General features: G+C 44.6%; 1 protein-coding gene across 3 annotated transcripts in view; it reads left to right on the top strand.

Moving 5' to 3' along the window:
* The first annotated feature begins 5,025 nt into the window (after positions 1 to 5,025).
* Positions 5,026 to 15,663, top strand: part of WDR48 (WD repeat domain 48) — a 31,434-nt gene continuing 20,796 nt past the window's right edge. Inside the window, exons 1-5 of one of the 3 annotated variants that reach the window (XM_018553484.1) lie at positions 5,026 to 5,089; positions 11,630 to 11,770; positions 12,649 to 12,727; positions 14,462 to 14,544; positions 15,293 to 15,422. In XM_018553484.1, the coding sequence (XP_018408986.1) occupies positions 5,042 to 5,089; positions 11,630 to 11,770; positions 12,649 to 12,727; positions 14,462 to 14,544; positions 15,293 to 15,422 (481 nt within the window). In that variant the 5' untranslated portion in view covers positions 5,026 to 5,041. Of the gene's footprint in view, positions 5,090 to 11,629; positions 11,771 to 12,648; positions 12,728 to 14,461; positions 14,545 to 15,292; positions 15,423 to 15,663 lie in introns of those variants that run through there. The other 2 variants (XM_018553485.1, XM_018553486.1) reach the window with 2 other exon arrangements.

The following is a 15,663-nucleotide window of genomic DNA, read 5'->3' on the forward strand; positions in this document are numbered from 1 at the left end:
CCCCCTCATACTAGTCTGGTTATAATCAATTAGGAAGACCCTCAAACCACACAGTTTCTGACAGGTCACAATCTAACTGCATGTGGCCAGGATTGGTAAGGGTGGTCATTATAAACATAATAATGCCTCTTCTTAATCTCCATATCTACTTTCCTGTGAAAACAATAAAGAGAACACAGTATCAGTCAAATTACTGACACACTGAAGTTCAGCAGAGGCAATTTTCTTTTTAATAGTGTATTTGTCTACAGTCTCACACCTCACACAGTGTTTCTCGCACATCTTCTGTCCTCACCTAACCCCACTTTGCTCAACATCCTCCCCACTTGTCTTTTCAGTCACCGGTTTTCACTGGAACATGGTTTTGTTGTTCTGCTCTCTTTCATTTTCACTCTTCAAACAAAAGGTAAAGGGTTATACTTTTAATATTCAGGAACATGTCACAACACATGGTGCTATGTTAGGACATGTTCAGATGGGCGCTGGATTTAGGAAAGGGATACGTGACTTTTCAGGGTAATCTTCCACCTGTGTTCTGAATAATCCTCATAAAATTTGGGCTTCTGCAATGAAATGTCAGGGATCCCAACCTGATGGGGAATGGAGGGGAGGGCACCTACCTGAAATAAAAAAATGTTTACAGCAGGGCCGCCGATCGTCATCAGAGTAAAATAGCCAATAGCAGGCTAACTATTGCATCCGCCCACTGCTGCTGTCAATCAGCAGAGGAGGACCTGAAGGGGAACTTCAGGTCCACGTCAACTGGCTGACAGCAGCAGTGGGTAGGTACAATAGCCAGCTTGCCATTGGCTATTGCAAATTGAAATAGCCAAAACCATCTTAGCTACTCATTCCCATGCTGTCTGTTGTTTTTTTTTATTTACTCAGTCAGTGGCCTCGCTGTCACAAAAAAAAAAAACAGATAGCAGGGAAGGGTTAAGATGTCTGCAATGTCCAATAAAGTGACACTAAACTCAGGAGTTAAATCTGAAAAATGCATTAATGCACCTGAACGATTGTAACGATGGCACGTCCTTGCGTTCCGCGGTGGAGCGCAGCTGCTAACCAGGAAGTCCTACTCGCGCCGATGCGTTCCACCGTGGAGCGCATTGGCCAGATGACGTCACTGGCTCCTCCTATTCCTTCTGGCTTAAGTCGCCGCCACACTGTCAGCTCAGCGTTCCACTATTGTGAGTGTGGAGTGAGCGCCTGCTGACTCTGCCGGCCACACGGACCCCTGGAGACCCCATACACAGAGAGAGAGAGACGGAGTGACAAGGACAACAGGCCTCTATATCTACCCCCTGCTGCGGGACAAATGCATGTTCTTACAACCACAAGTACCATCTTTATCTAAACCTTGGAAATTGCTCCATCTGCTGTTTGTCTTGATACTGCATGCACCTGTGTCCAATTTAAACCTGCAAGTAACCTTCTCCCTTGTAAAGACTACCGATCATTGTAGTGCCTACTGCATATATACTGGTATGAACTGTTACCTTCACGAATAACTTCAATATTACTGGTTGCTGACCTGCCTGCTCCATTCATCCTGCATTCATGCCCACAGTGTCATCAGCAACTATCACCTGCCTCCAACCTTGTTTATCTGAGACCATTCGTATGCTGTAAATACGTCTAGGTCCCTTAACCAATTTAATTGCTTTCATGGTAAATGATGGTCGGACTCCTAACTCTCCGTATCACAGATTGAGAGTGGCGCCAGGAGTCCAACACTGACTACCGTACCTCCCTATTAAACCCAATTTACTTCTACTGATACTGTTCCGTTGTTCCGCCGCTGCGCTTCTAACCCCCGTTTGGCCAGAGCCTTACAACGATTAACAAACATGCATCTTATTTGTGTATCACTCGGCTGTAGATCCTCAAATCATCTCTAAATTGGTGCTGACACTGTCCTTCCTTCTGGAGGGTGCCTACTTTTGTTCTTCATGGTCCCTGTGTGTGTGTCACGAGGGCCACGTACCTTAGGTGAGACCGAAGTAGTGGGGAGGCCTCCCTTGCACCTCGGGTCCTTGAAGTCTCTGGAGATGGAGACAGAGATTTCGGTGGACACCGAGTGGCACGGGTGTAAGGGGTGCGGAGCACCGTGCAAGCCTTAGTCCGAGCCGAGGTCAAGTCCACTTTGGCAACGAAGTACACAAGGGTTAATCCGAGGAATGGTCGAGATCTAAGCCGGGGTCGGTTCCAATCTGGCAGCTGAGTACAAAAGGGGCAAAGAAGTAGAATGGCCAGGGTACAAATCCGAGGTCAATGGCAGGCAGCAATCAAGAGTAGTCAAATAGGTTTCCAGGTCACAACAAGTTCAGACAGATCACACACTAGAACAAGGGGGGGGGGGGGCTGAAGATAATCCAGCAATTTGGCAGTGTCTGGGCTGGGCTTGTATAGGGAAGTGATGATTGAAGTTTGAGGTCACTTCCTGTGCGCCTCCTGGGCATTTTCCCGCCTTTTTCCATCAGGTTGAGGTCACTTCCTGTGCGCATCCTGGGCATTTTCCTGCCTTTTTCCATCAGGTGTTCTGCACACAGACGCGTCTTTGGCGCATGCGCAGTTGGCGCGGATTTCCTCTTGCGGCAACGCGCCATTGGCGCATGCGTAGTAAGCCAGGGACTCTTACAGTGTGTTGTAAAGTAGCCACTGCTCCAAGCTCACTCCTGTGCTGGACTACAATCTCAGTACAAATGAGTAAACTATAGGGGTCTATTCACGAAGCTGCAGAAGGATCTAACCGTAGCTTCGGCCCCAGGACCCCTTCGGTTCAGTAGAAGGCTATTCACAATAGCCCGTACAGCTCCCGAACGTGGAGATTGTAGGAAAATGCTTCTATATACATGAAATCACTTAGGCTTAACTAAGACAATATCACCTTGCCCATGCTAGGTGAAGCTACAGTGTCTCTGCATAGGCCCATTCTCCCTCCAACCTTATACTTACTCTGCCTGCAACTCTTTCTCCATTTCACTGGCACTGTAATCAGCAGTATCGATGACCAGAGGCGTTGGCGTCAATCCCTCGTTAATTTGACATGTCTCAGGTCTATTAAATTAGCTGCTAGGCTGAGCACTGTCACGGGGGAAGTGGCCACTTCCTGCAAATACATGAAATACCTGTTGCTCTTGTTAGAAATGAAGTGTCCTTGTCTCCATGGATACAGTGGGGAAGTGTAGCCACCCAGGGATAGGTAGTGTGATATTTGCAGGATTAAAATAAGATCTAAAAAAAAAATGAATGCACCCACTACATCTAAGGACTGGTAAACAGCAAGATACACAATTTTTGTTTTGGTGTTTGTGTGATATCCATTCAGTCGTATCCGAATCTTGGCAATTCTATGGGTCAGTTCTCGGGACACCATGTCTGATATACTTAAATGCCTTTTCCAGAGACTTTTCCTGGAACCTTCCCAATTTCCACAGGCTGGGGATCAGCATGCATAATGTAATAAGTAGGGATGCACAGTTACTGATACTAGTATTGGTATCAATGCCGATACCGAGTATTTGGGCAAGTACTCGTACTCGCCCAAATGCTCAGAAACTTACCTCCAATACTGGAACTTCCAGCCAGAGGGAGATCTCCATCTGACCGGCAGTGCTGAGGGAGCATGGAGCCGGCTTCCTTTCCAATCAAGAGGCCGGGCGGTGTGTTATGACCCACCTCCTGATTGGCTAGGAAACCTGGTTCACTTGTTGCTAGGCAGCCTGGCTTCCTTACCATTCAGGAAGCCGGGCGGCACCTCATGACTCCAATTTCTCGAGATCTCCAATGATGTCACATCCGTTTGACTTGCCAGTAAGAGGTTTGGATGACTTGGCTCTAGTGCACGTGCGCTATATACAGAGCAGACAGCAATAAAGTATTATAGCCAAATAGGGTGAGACTAATCCATCACGTTATTAATCTGAGTTGCCCCACTTAATATGGCCGCCAGAATCAGGCAAGCATCCTCCGGCGAAGTAAACAGAATTTGAGACATTGATAAGGCTTCTGAAGCCGCACAGGCACAGTGAAAAGCATTGCTGAACTCGATAAGGATTAGGAAAATGCTGCACATGCACTAGAGCCAACTCATCCAAACCTCTTACTGGCAAGTTAACCGGACGTGACGTCATTGGAGATCTTGAGAAATTTGAGTTTTTGACAGAACATTGGTTTCCCAGGCAATCAGGAAGCCAGGCAGTGGGTCATGATCCGCCACCCGGCTTCCTGATAATCGGGGCACAAGGCACCGTTATCGGTGAGTACTGAAAAAAAACATCTGTACTCTGAACTGAAAAACCGGTATTGGTGCATCCCTTGTAATAAGATGTCTGCATAGCAAATTTGTACACACATACAAGGGCTAATTTAGACAGGAACCAATTAACCTACCAACATGTATTTGAAGTGTGGGACAAGAACTGGACAACCAGGCAAAACCCACATAAGCACAGAGAAAGCATGCAAACTCCATGCAGATATAGTACTGGCTGAGATTCAGACCAGGGACCTCATTGCTGGTTTTGGGGTTCAGATACATTTTAATCAATTATACTCATTTAAATAACTTGTAAATAGCTAGGATAGAACTGCAGAAATAAAGCCAAAATATGAATCCCCCTTCGTGTTCTACTTTTTTGGGGAATAAAAATAACCAGCAACTTTGACAAATCGCCCAGTTTTGCTCTGAATGATTCAGTCTGTAAAGCGACTGCCATGAGGGGGAAATGCGCTGCATCTACTACTGGTAACTGTGCGGGCGGAAGAAGGGGAAAAAAGTCCGCGTCTCCAGTAAGAGCGGAAGTACGCCACTTCTACTGGCACTAGTGCGGGCGGAAGAAGGGAGAAAGTCTGTAAGGGCGGAAGTGCCCTGCTCCTACTGACACTAGTGTGGGCGGAAGAAGAGATGAACTCCTCTCACCTAGTAAGGGCGGAAGTACTGGGATTTTACTGACACTAGTGGGTCGCTAGTAAGGGCGGAAGAGTTTGGAGGGAGCTTCTGTGTGTCGGAAGTGACGACAGAGTGTCAACATGCAAGATGGCAGCTCATCACAGGCAGAACACGGCCGGGCGGAGGAAAGTTCAGGTAGGACAGATGGCGGGAGATGATCAGGGTGTGTGTGTGGCGGGTCTGGTCGGTGGTGTGGTGGTGAAGAGCACTGTCCACTAAAGACATGCAGCTGTCCGGAGCCCGGGAGAGCCGTATGTGCTGCACCCCATGATATGACACCGTGTGCACGGAGGGGTCCCTGTCAGCTGATGGATTGATATGTAGGGGGGGCTCCACATTCTGGTGTCTGGGTGTCATAAATAATAATAATCTCACCCCCCTCTTCTGAGATGACACTATTTTTTCACTATTGAGGGGGATTAACAAACATTGGCGCACACCAAGAAATTAGCCAATTTTTATATACCTGCTGAATTAGAGCTTCCTGCAACACAATAATAGAAATGGTGCAGGACAATTGGTTATTTTATGGTGCGCGGGGGCGCACCAGGTGTGTACGCGCTTATTGCAGCCTGTGCCAAAATTTTGGTGCAAATCCAAAGTAATCTTCCAATGAGATTATCCTAAATGTGCTCCTTCTCCTCTCCTGCATTGCTGGCCATCCATAGACATCCCTTTCCCCTCTCCTCACTCCAGTGCTGATTGTCGCTGTCACCCCTCCTCACTACAGTATCTACACCACTCTGGTAATGGTCTGAACTGTTTTTAAAGCAGAACTCCGGGCAAAAACGTTCTTCACCCTTGCAGTGGGTCTACCCCCGCACTGCAAGGGTTAAGTTGCTTGTTTTTGTTTAGCACTTTTAACGTGATTTGGCGCTGCTGGTGCAACTCCACCTAGAACTGTATTATAACATTGTTTGGCACACAGGAAATCCACAGGAACTGACGGATTCCCCTATACTTCCCCCCCGATGTTATTTCACATGTCAGTGGCAGGTTCTCTTTAACTGTGAAAAAATGTATTTAAACCTATCGTGATATAACACACATCAGATTATACTGAAACACACTCCAGGCAAACAGCTAAATCCACAGATGAATTATATGTATCAGGGAACCGTCTTACCTGACAAAGGATTTGTATATGTGTCCATCCAGTGCTGATATTCACACAGCTCTGCCATACAGAACAGCCCTGTAGTGTAGATCAGGGACTCCAGTGCAAAGTCCAGGAGAGACCTAAGGACGTTTGAAGGTGAACTATGAGGTGAGTGATTTCTACTCATCCTCATAGTTAGAGCAGACGTGTGATTAAGAAGCTGTCACAGGTCGGCTCTATTGATCGGGAAGTGAGCAGAAACATGCAGCGATCAGCTCACTTCCCTATCGTCTTCCTGTAGAGAGTGGTGACTGTCAGTCGCCGCTCCCTGCAGGGATTCCCCACTACCATTTCCGATCCTCCAGCGCCGAGTGGAGAAACAGAAGGGGAGGGGGCGGGCACAGCTGGTTCTGCTACTAGATAGACAGAGTCAGCTGTCACGCAGACTGCGGCACTCTCAGTATATCGCGGGCATTAGCCCGCGATATACTGACCTTTGGGTCACGGGAGGAGGTTAGTATATGTCCTTCCGTGACCCTTAGGCCTTGTTCACACCAAATGCAGAGCAGATCCGGTCAGGTTTCTGCACACGCAGTGCAGTGAGTTGTGCCGCGTTTTTGATGCGTTCCGGGCCGTTTTTGGTTACAAAAATGTTTTTGTTTTTTTTTTAAGTTTAACATTGGCTTTCAGGGACTTGCATGCGTTTTTGATGCGTTCCAGAGCAGATCCAGAGCGGGTAAAATAGGCTGCCGCAATTTTTTCACCTGCTCTGGATCTGCACGCTGCGATGTGAACTGGAGCTCAAAATACCATAGGAATACATTGGACGCAGTTTTGATCCGGTCTGCACCTGCTCTGCTCTGGATCTGCTCCGTGCTTGGTGTGAACAAGCCCTTAGGAGAACTATTGGGAAAAACACTTACCCCATAGTTGTCTTTTAAGTCATTTGAAGGATAATTGTCATTTTAGAACACATTTGCTCCTCTTGTATATTCAGGGACAACAAGCAAATGTGGAAGTACACAGGATGTTACCTCGGCTGTTTCTTTCCCTTTTGCTTTGAGAACTGTCCTCAGTGGGGAAGGGAAATGTAAAGTTGCTTGAGTTATAGTCAGACTGATTGGAGCCGCATTTCTATAGAGCAGTACTGAGAATAGACAAGGCATTAGATTTGCATTCTGGTTTCCATAATTGGTTGGCTGGGGTGAGATGGAATGGATCTGTAGATGGAGAAATGACAAGTCCTGCAGTCGCTGAGGCAGAGGGATTGAGGTTCTCAATGGAATACAACTATGGTGACATCACTGTACTTGTAGTCCATTCATTCGTCCTCCCATTCATGTTTATAAACGTCTGGACCCTTTAAATTAAAGGAGAACTATGACATGAGTGATTTCCACTCACGTCATAGTTCTAAGCCGACCTGTGACAATGAGACTGTCACAGGTCGGCTCAGTAGATCGGGAGGTGAGGGAAAACATACCGGGTTCCCTCACCTCTCGAGGCTGTCACGGCTCTCTGCCGTGACAGGGGGAGGGGCTGGATTCCCCTCTCCCCGCTCCAATCTGCCAGCGCTGACTGGCGGAACGGACGGGGGAGGGGGCGGGTACAGCTGGCTCTGCCTCTAGATAGGCAGAGCCAGCTGTCACTCACGCAGCTGGGCGGATCCCGTCATCTAAGTCGGGATCCGCACCAGGTGCTGCGTCTCAGTATACCGCGAGCTGTAGCTCGCGGTATACTGAGCTTAGGGTGACGGGAGGACGCTAGTTTGTGTCCTCCCGTTACCCCAAGGAGAACTTTGGGGAAAATCACTGACCCCATAGTTCTCCTTTAACCAAAGCAATGCACTATGAGGACCTGTCTAATCTATGCAATCAATCTGTATCCAGTCAGGCAAGTCCTTGCACCACATATTTATTGGTAGATCTAAATGAGATTGTACAACCAGATTATAAGGTGTGTGTGTGGGGTGTTTCTGTTCCAGTCTGTCAGCCGTGGCATTAGAATTGGCTGCATTGTTGTGATACAGGAAAGCTATTCCCAGGTGAACTCTCTGCCGGTTACTTACTGTTTCTTACATATGGAACCCCTACAGTAGTACTAATATCACCCTAACCGTCCCCTCCGCTCCTCCCAAGACCTCCTGCTTTCTAGATACCTCCCATGCTCGCCTCCAGGACTTCTCTAGAGTCTCTCCCATCCTCTGGAACTCTTTACCCCAACCTATCCATCTATCTCCCACCCTGAATGCCTTTAGGCGATCCCTTAAGACTCATCTCCCACCTCAACCTAACCACTGGACCATCACGTTCTCAAACAATTCATCCCCACACAGCTACCTCCTCATGTATCACTGGCCCCTCCCTTTTAGATTGTAAGCCCTCACGGGCAGGGCCCTCCTTACCATCTTGTCTTAAATAGTATTGTGATTGTAATGTCCTCCTTATTAAAGCGCTGAGCAAACTGTTGGCGCTATAAAAATCCTATATAATAATAATAAGGCTGTGCGTTTTTTTTTTTTACCTTAATGCATTCTCTGCACCAAGTTAAAAGCACCTGAGCACATTTCCATGCCCCCCCAACTTTAAACGCTTACCTATGGTCCGTGTTCACTACCGCTGGCTCCAAGGCGATCTGCACTGCTTCCCCGAAGTTCCGGGTCGTAGAGGAGGGATCCTGAGGGCACTGAGAATAGAGGAGTGATAGGCTGCTGTAGCTGCCTGTCAAATTTTTGTGAGGAGGCGGGAGCAGGGGCGTGGTTTGGCGAGCGCTGTGTGTTTCAGTGAATGCACATAGCTCTGTTCAGGTGGTGGTCGGGAGTGCACATGCATGGGTGTCTCCTTTGCAACCTGCTAGCTAGAGCTGCAGCTAACGATTATTTTCAAAATCGATTAGTTAGCTGATTATTAAGTTCGATTTAATCGGTTAATCGGATACAAAATCACATCAAATACATTTTTTAAAAAGGCTCCAGTGATGGACTACTAGTTGGTATTGTGATTTTAGTCCATCAAAGGAGCAAGCTTGGAGCAGTGGAAGTAAAAAAGAAAAAAAAAAAGTGTGGTGTGCAATATAGTGAAATGGAAAGTGTAAAATTGTACAGCAATGAATGCAGAAGGGCACCGGCTATAGAGAAATACAACAAATCCCAGCAATAGTACATTATAGCTGGCGATATTCTGCATTGCGCTGTATAATGTACTATTGCTGGGTTTTGTACTCTTCTATAGCTGGTGGTATTCCGCATTGCGCTGTATAATGTACTATTGCTGGGTTTTGTACTCTCTATAGCTGGTGGTATTCCACATTGCACTGTATAATGTATTATTGCTGGGATTTGTAGTCCTCTATACAGCGCAATGCAGAATACCACCATCTATAGAGGAATACAACAAATACCAGCAATACATTATATATACAGTGTATAATGTATTGCTGGGGATTTGTATTCCTATATAGCTGATGGTACATTGCTCTGTATAATATACAGCACAATGTACCATCAACTATAGAGGAATACAAATCCCACTGTCCCAGCAATACATTATAGAGCACCATGTGGGGGGGAGGGAAGTGCAGGCTTACCTGAGCAGTCTTCCAGCAACTTGTTTCTGAGATCGGGACTGTCTATCGGTGGCTGTCATCCGCCCACACCTGCTCCTCCTTACTTCTTCTCCCCGCGTCCCTGTGCCGATCGTGGATGTGGGCGGGCAGTAAGCGTGAGGCGCGGAGGAGGTGCGGCGTGTGAAGCGTGGATACGGGCGGGTCTGGCAGCGGCGAGCGTGAGGTGGGGAGGAAGTGTGGCGCACAGCGTGTGTGGAGCCGTGAACAGGGGCAACCAATCGGAAGCCGATTAATCGATGATTGAAAAAGTTGACAACTTTTTCAATAATCGATTATAATCGATTACGTCGATTAGTGGTTGCAGCCCTACTGCTAGCTAAAGGAGACATCCATAAACAGGAGGGGAATGCTACGGTATGAGAGCTGCAAAAAATGAATTAAATGGGGCAGTTTGAACCAAAAAAGGTAAAGTGTGGGTCTCCTATGCTGAAAAACACAGACATTATTATCACTGTAATGTTGACCAAAAAACATGTCTGACTGAAACCTTCCTTGAAATTGTGAAGGCAGCCTAGAGAGCGGATATCGCACGGGTTCCAGGACATCCAGTGACCCTGTGAAGAGCTGTGTGTACTGTGGCCATAGCAGATTACTAAGGTCCAATTCACACCTAGGCATTTTATTGTGTGCATTCAGTCTTACGATAACGCGCAAAATACAAAAACCCTTCAAGTCAATGGCGACAGTTCACGCTCGTGCGATATCGCCTGTCGCACAAAAAGATTCAGGAGCTATTTTCCGGAGGATGTCACGCGATTGTGGTCCCATAGAGATCGGCATGCATTGAGAAATCACGTGAAAACAGCTCAACAACCGCAATCGCCTAAGTGTGAACCAGAGCTGACGTGATTGAAACTTTCTGATTTAGTTGCAGCGTTCTTGGATAGCATTATGGATTGGTTTCCTGTGATGCCTGGAATTATTGTACAGGCTTATTTATGAAATACTTAAATCGTCCCTCTCAGCATTCCTTACCTTGAGTCTGAAACTTCAGTTTGAGACAATTAGAGCTGCAGCTAACGATTATTTTCAAAATCGATTAGTTAGTCGATTATTAGGTTCGATTAATCGGATAAACCATAAAATACAATATAGTAAATGATTGTCTATGAGCCACAGCACAGTGGCTTAGTGGTTAGCATGAATGCCTTGCAGCACTGGGGTCCTCTGAATCCTTGCCAGGACACTAGCACTACCTATGGAGTTTGCATGTTCTCCCTGTGCTTGTTTCTTCCCATTCTCCATGCTGGTATATTTGTTGGCTCCTGTCTGAATTGGCCCAAGTATGTCCAAAAATCCAACTGCAGCCTCCTGTGGCAGACCCAGGTAACACTCCGTCAAGTATCTATTGCCGCTCTGGTACTGAAGTGTACTGAGGATTGCAAGGCAGTCATGGTAATGGATGGATTGTCTATGGCTAGGCCTTGTGCATGCAGAATGTCAGAGGATATGAACACTTCTGCAGCCCAATATAGGCCAGGCAGTGACAGCTTGAATATGAGCTCTGTACTTCTTTTGACGAGTGACATAAATAAAGTAGATACCATTATTTTCTAAAAGTACTCTTATATTTTAGATTTCAGTTGTCAAAAGTAAAATGTGTTCTAGAATTACATGAGAGACATTTCTGTGTTGTGTTGTATGTATTTATCATCAGCGGTATCATTGATAACTGTTATGGAGTACTGATCTCACACAACTGAAATGTGGAAGACACTGGTCATTTATCTCCTACATCTTTTATAAGTGTTCCTGTATATAAAAGCCATCATTCGATGTTTAAATATACTGTATATAGATCCTGGCTGTGCAGATATTTGATGTCATAAAGTTCCTCTTTCTATTGCTATAAGACACGGTAACGGCTGGGACCTCTGATGTTATTTTCTGTAGGATTACGTGATTGTTATAATACATGATGTGTGTATTCATTGTGGTTCTATATTTTGTAGGTCTCATACGTCATTAGAGATGAAGTGGAGAAGTACAACCGCAATGGAGTGAATGCTTTACAGCTTGATCCTACACTAAATAGGCTTTTTACAGCTGGCCGTGACTCAATCATCAGAATATGGAGTGTAAATCAGCACAAAGTAAGCATATGATCTTGTATATCGAGCAACGCTTCCTTACAGTTATACAATGTGTAATCTGTTCTTGAAATGCAAGGAAAATCTTTCCATGGTATCCTTCAATGGGAAACTGTATTTTTTGTAATATGTTTTAGTTGTTAATGTGTCAATCTAATGAATATGTTTTATTGCAACAATGACCTTGTTTTTGTGTGTATTTTGTACTTATTAGAAACATGGAAACAGCCCCTTTTGGTCCTGTATTCTCACACTTGTTTGAGCACAATAGTAATGATGGGTGATGAGAAGATTTTTTTTAATAATCATTATTATTCATTTATGGCAAGAAATGTTTTCAAGCAGAAATTTCCTTAACCCTTGCAGTGGGGCTATCCCCACACTGCAAGGGTTAAAGGAGAACTATGAGATGAGTGATTTCCACTCACCTCATAGTTCTTGCCAACCTGTGACAATGAGACTGTCACAGGTCGGCTCAGTAGATCGGGAGGTGAGCAAACACATACCGGGTTCGCTCACCTCTCGATCCTGTCACGGCTCTCTGCCGTGTCATCCCTTGCCTTTGGTTACTCCGAGATTTATTCCGTTTGTGAATCCTGATTGTGTGAACTGTGGAAATTATATTGGACAAATCTGCATGGAGTTTTCCAGGAGAATATGGATTTTGCTCAAATAGATGAGGTTCTCCCAATCTACCTTTTGTTCACAGATAATTCTTTCTCATCTCTTTGCGTAAGATTTGTTTCAAAGTATCTGTATCACATTGATGTTTTTGGATGTTTGGGTTGGTTTTGCACGTTTCCAATGGCTTGTTTTAGAATGTCAGTAATATCTATGTGCCGTCTTCCCTTATCTTGTTATTATACTTTTGTTTATTCTAGCAAGACCCCTACATAGCATCTATGGAACATCATACAGACTGGGTGAATGACATTGTACTATGCTGTAATGGCAAAACATGTAAGTATGTTATGGCACCTGTCTTACATTTGTGAGTTCTGTAGTCTGTGGAGTTTAATAAAGCTGCTGTAACTGGTAGTTCTGGTAAAATGTATTAAAGGTTGCATGCCTGCTGAAACCACATTTACACTGCTTGAATCTTCCTCAAAAAGCTATGATAAGACTTCTTTTTAAATGCGTTTAGGTTTATTTATAAAGTACAGTACTGTGCAAAAGTTTTAGGCTGGTATGAGAAAATGCTGTAGAGTGAGAATGATTTTACAAATAAAAGTGTTAATAGTTTATTTTGATCAATTAACAAAATGGAAAATACATGAACAGAAGAGAAATCCAAATCAATAATTGGTGTGACCACCCTTTGCCTTCAAAACAGCACCAATTCCTCTAGGCACACTTGCACACAGATTCTGAAGGAACTCGGCAGGTAGCTTCTTCCAAACTTCACGGAGCACTAAGCACAGATGTTCTGTGGATGTCGGCTGCCTCAAATCCTTCTGTCTCTTCATGTAATCCCAGACAGACTCCATGTTGTTAACAGGGCTTTGTGGGGGCCAAACCATCACTTCCAGGACTCCTTGTTCTTCTTTATGCTGAAGACAGTTCTTAATGACATTGGCTGTATGTTTGGGGTCGTTGTTCTGCTACAGAATAAATTTGGGGCCAATCACACAACTCCCTGATGGTATGGCATGATGGATAAGTATCTGTTTGTATTTCTCAGCATTGAGGACTCCATTGATCCTGACCAAATCTCCAAATGCAGCCGCAGACTTGCAAGGAATTTTGACTCTTCAGTAACCTGCTGCCATTTTTCTATGGCCTTGTGGCCAAAAAGCCATACCTCGACGTGGAAACAAGGCTAAGCGACTCAACTATGCACAAAAACATAGGGGGTGCAGAAAACTGGCAGCAGGTGCTCTGGACTGATAAATCAAAATGTGAAATATTTGGCTGTAGCAGGAGGCAGTTTGTTCGCTGAAGGGCTAGAGAGCGGTACAATAATGAGTATCTGAAGGCGACCGTGAAGCATGGTGGAGGTCCATGCAGGCTATGACAAAAGACTAAAGGACCTCCCAGAAGCCCTCTGAAAAGCGGGTTTAAATCTTGTTATACTGGACATAATGAAGCTAAAGTTAATGAAACCGGAGTGGATTTTAGCACAACTGATATTTGCTGCCTGTGGTTATTAGATTTTTTTTTTAGGGTGACTTGTTGTCTAATGATTTAGTGATACAATGTAGATATTAGTGATGCTCCGATACCAAGATACTTTTTGAGCTCCAAGACTAGACTAGAAAAAAATTCAAAAGTTAGGAGGCAGCTGTCATTTGTAAGCAGCACACGGAGATCCTGGGATTTTTTTCCATCTCCTGTTTTAATGTACAATTTTGTTTTTATAAATATATATGAGATGCACCAATACCATTTTTGCAAGTACAAGTACTGGCATTTTTGTTGTCATGTGACAGTTTTTCTAAAACAATACAGACTAATGATTTCATTGTGGTGGAGAGCCAGAACCAGGTCCCAGCTGCAACCGCTGCAACCCTGGTAGTTCTCATGAAGATGCCAACTATCGGCACTGGTATCGGAAAAGTATCGGTGTATCCCTAGTAGATATAACTAGCTTTTTACCAGCATGTATTACACATTTTGTGATATACAGTATGTATCTGCTGAATGTTCTTAAAAAATATTTGCACCTCACTAATGATTTGAATTGATGTAATGCAGTAATATCGGCATCGTCAGATACCACAGTTAAGGTATGGAATGCACACAAGGGATTCTGCATGTCAACATTGAGAACACACAAGGTATGGAATCTTATTTCAGTACAACAGTATGATTCCAAACTAACAGATTTAAAGATATACTTCAGTCAAGCTCCAAATTCATTTTATAGATCTGTTATTTTAAATGAGAGAGTTAATAAATATCAGGCACTTTGGTAATGACTGCTGAGCCGAAGTGCAGATGGACTGCGACTCAGCCGATTTAACATCTGGATTGGCTGAGCTGAAGCTCCGGCAGCTCACTCACTGCTGTTCGCCCATAATCTTTTTGCGGCATTTGGCTTGGCTATTCTGCTCGGTACCTCCATCGTAATGAGCAGAATAGAAAATCAATGAAAAGAGTTTAAAAAAAAAAAGTTGACAAAATATTTTTTAAATGTAAATATTAGCTCCGCCAACTGTTTCCTATTGGCCGACACCTGCTAGAGTCTTCTAGCAGGTGCCAGCCAATGAATAACAACTGGGCAGAGCCTGCCGTGAGGTCCGCCCAGTTGTTATTGTTTAATGACAGATCAGCGTCCCCTAGTGAATAGCCCGTACAGCAGCCCTTCAGTTCAACTGAACCGAAGGGCTCTGGTGGTCGAAGAGAGCCAAAGAATCAGCTGGATCCTTCGGCTCCTTCATGAATGACTCCAAAAATATTTATACTGATGATTTATTACTGCTCTTAGTCTGAACTGTAGAACAAGGCCTACACATTTACCTGTTATGTGTATGTTGAATTAAAAGATTTCTTGCATTTACTATCATAATGTGTCATCTTCTCTAGGATTATGTGAAAGCCTTAGCTTATGCAAAAGACAAAGAATTAGTGGCCTCTGCAGGATTGGACAGACAGATATTCCTCTGGGATGTAAATACTCTCACCGCACTGACTGCATCCAACAATACTGTCACTAGTGAGTATTACTGATATTTTAAACACAGTCTGTTCTACTTGAAAATGCACTTTGCCAAGATTACAGATTAACAGCCTAAGTAGTGAAAGTGTTTTAAGTTGGTCTTGTCACAGAGATCCTAAAGAATGACTTAAGATCAGAGACACTACTACTGTTGTGCTTAATTTTCTAATCTATCCTTTTCCAGAAATTTTAAAACAAATGTTTGATGGAGTCCATATAAAGTCCCAATTCCAACTTA

The sequence above is a fragment of the Nanorana parkeri genome, unplaced genomic scaffold (genome assembly GCF_000935625.1).
Source record: "Nanorana parkeri isolate BGI_ZX_2015 unplaced genomic scaffold, ASM93562v1 scaffold121, whole genome shotgun sequence".
In the NCBI taxonomy this organism is placed as follows: domain Eukaryota; kingdom Metazoa; phylum Chordata; class Amphibia; order Anura; family Dicroglossidae; genus Nanorana; species Nanorana parkeri.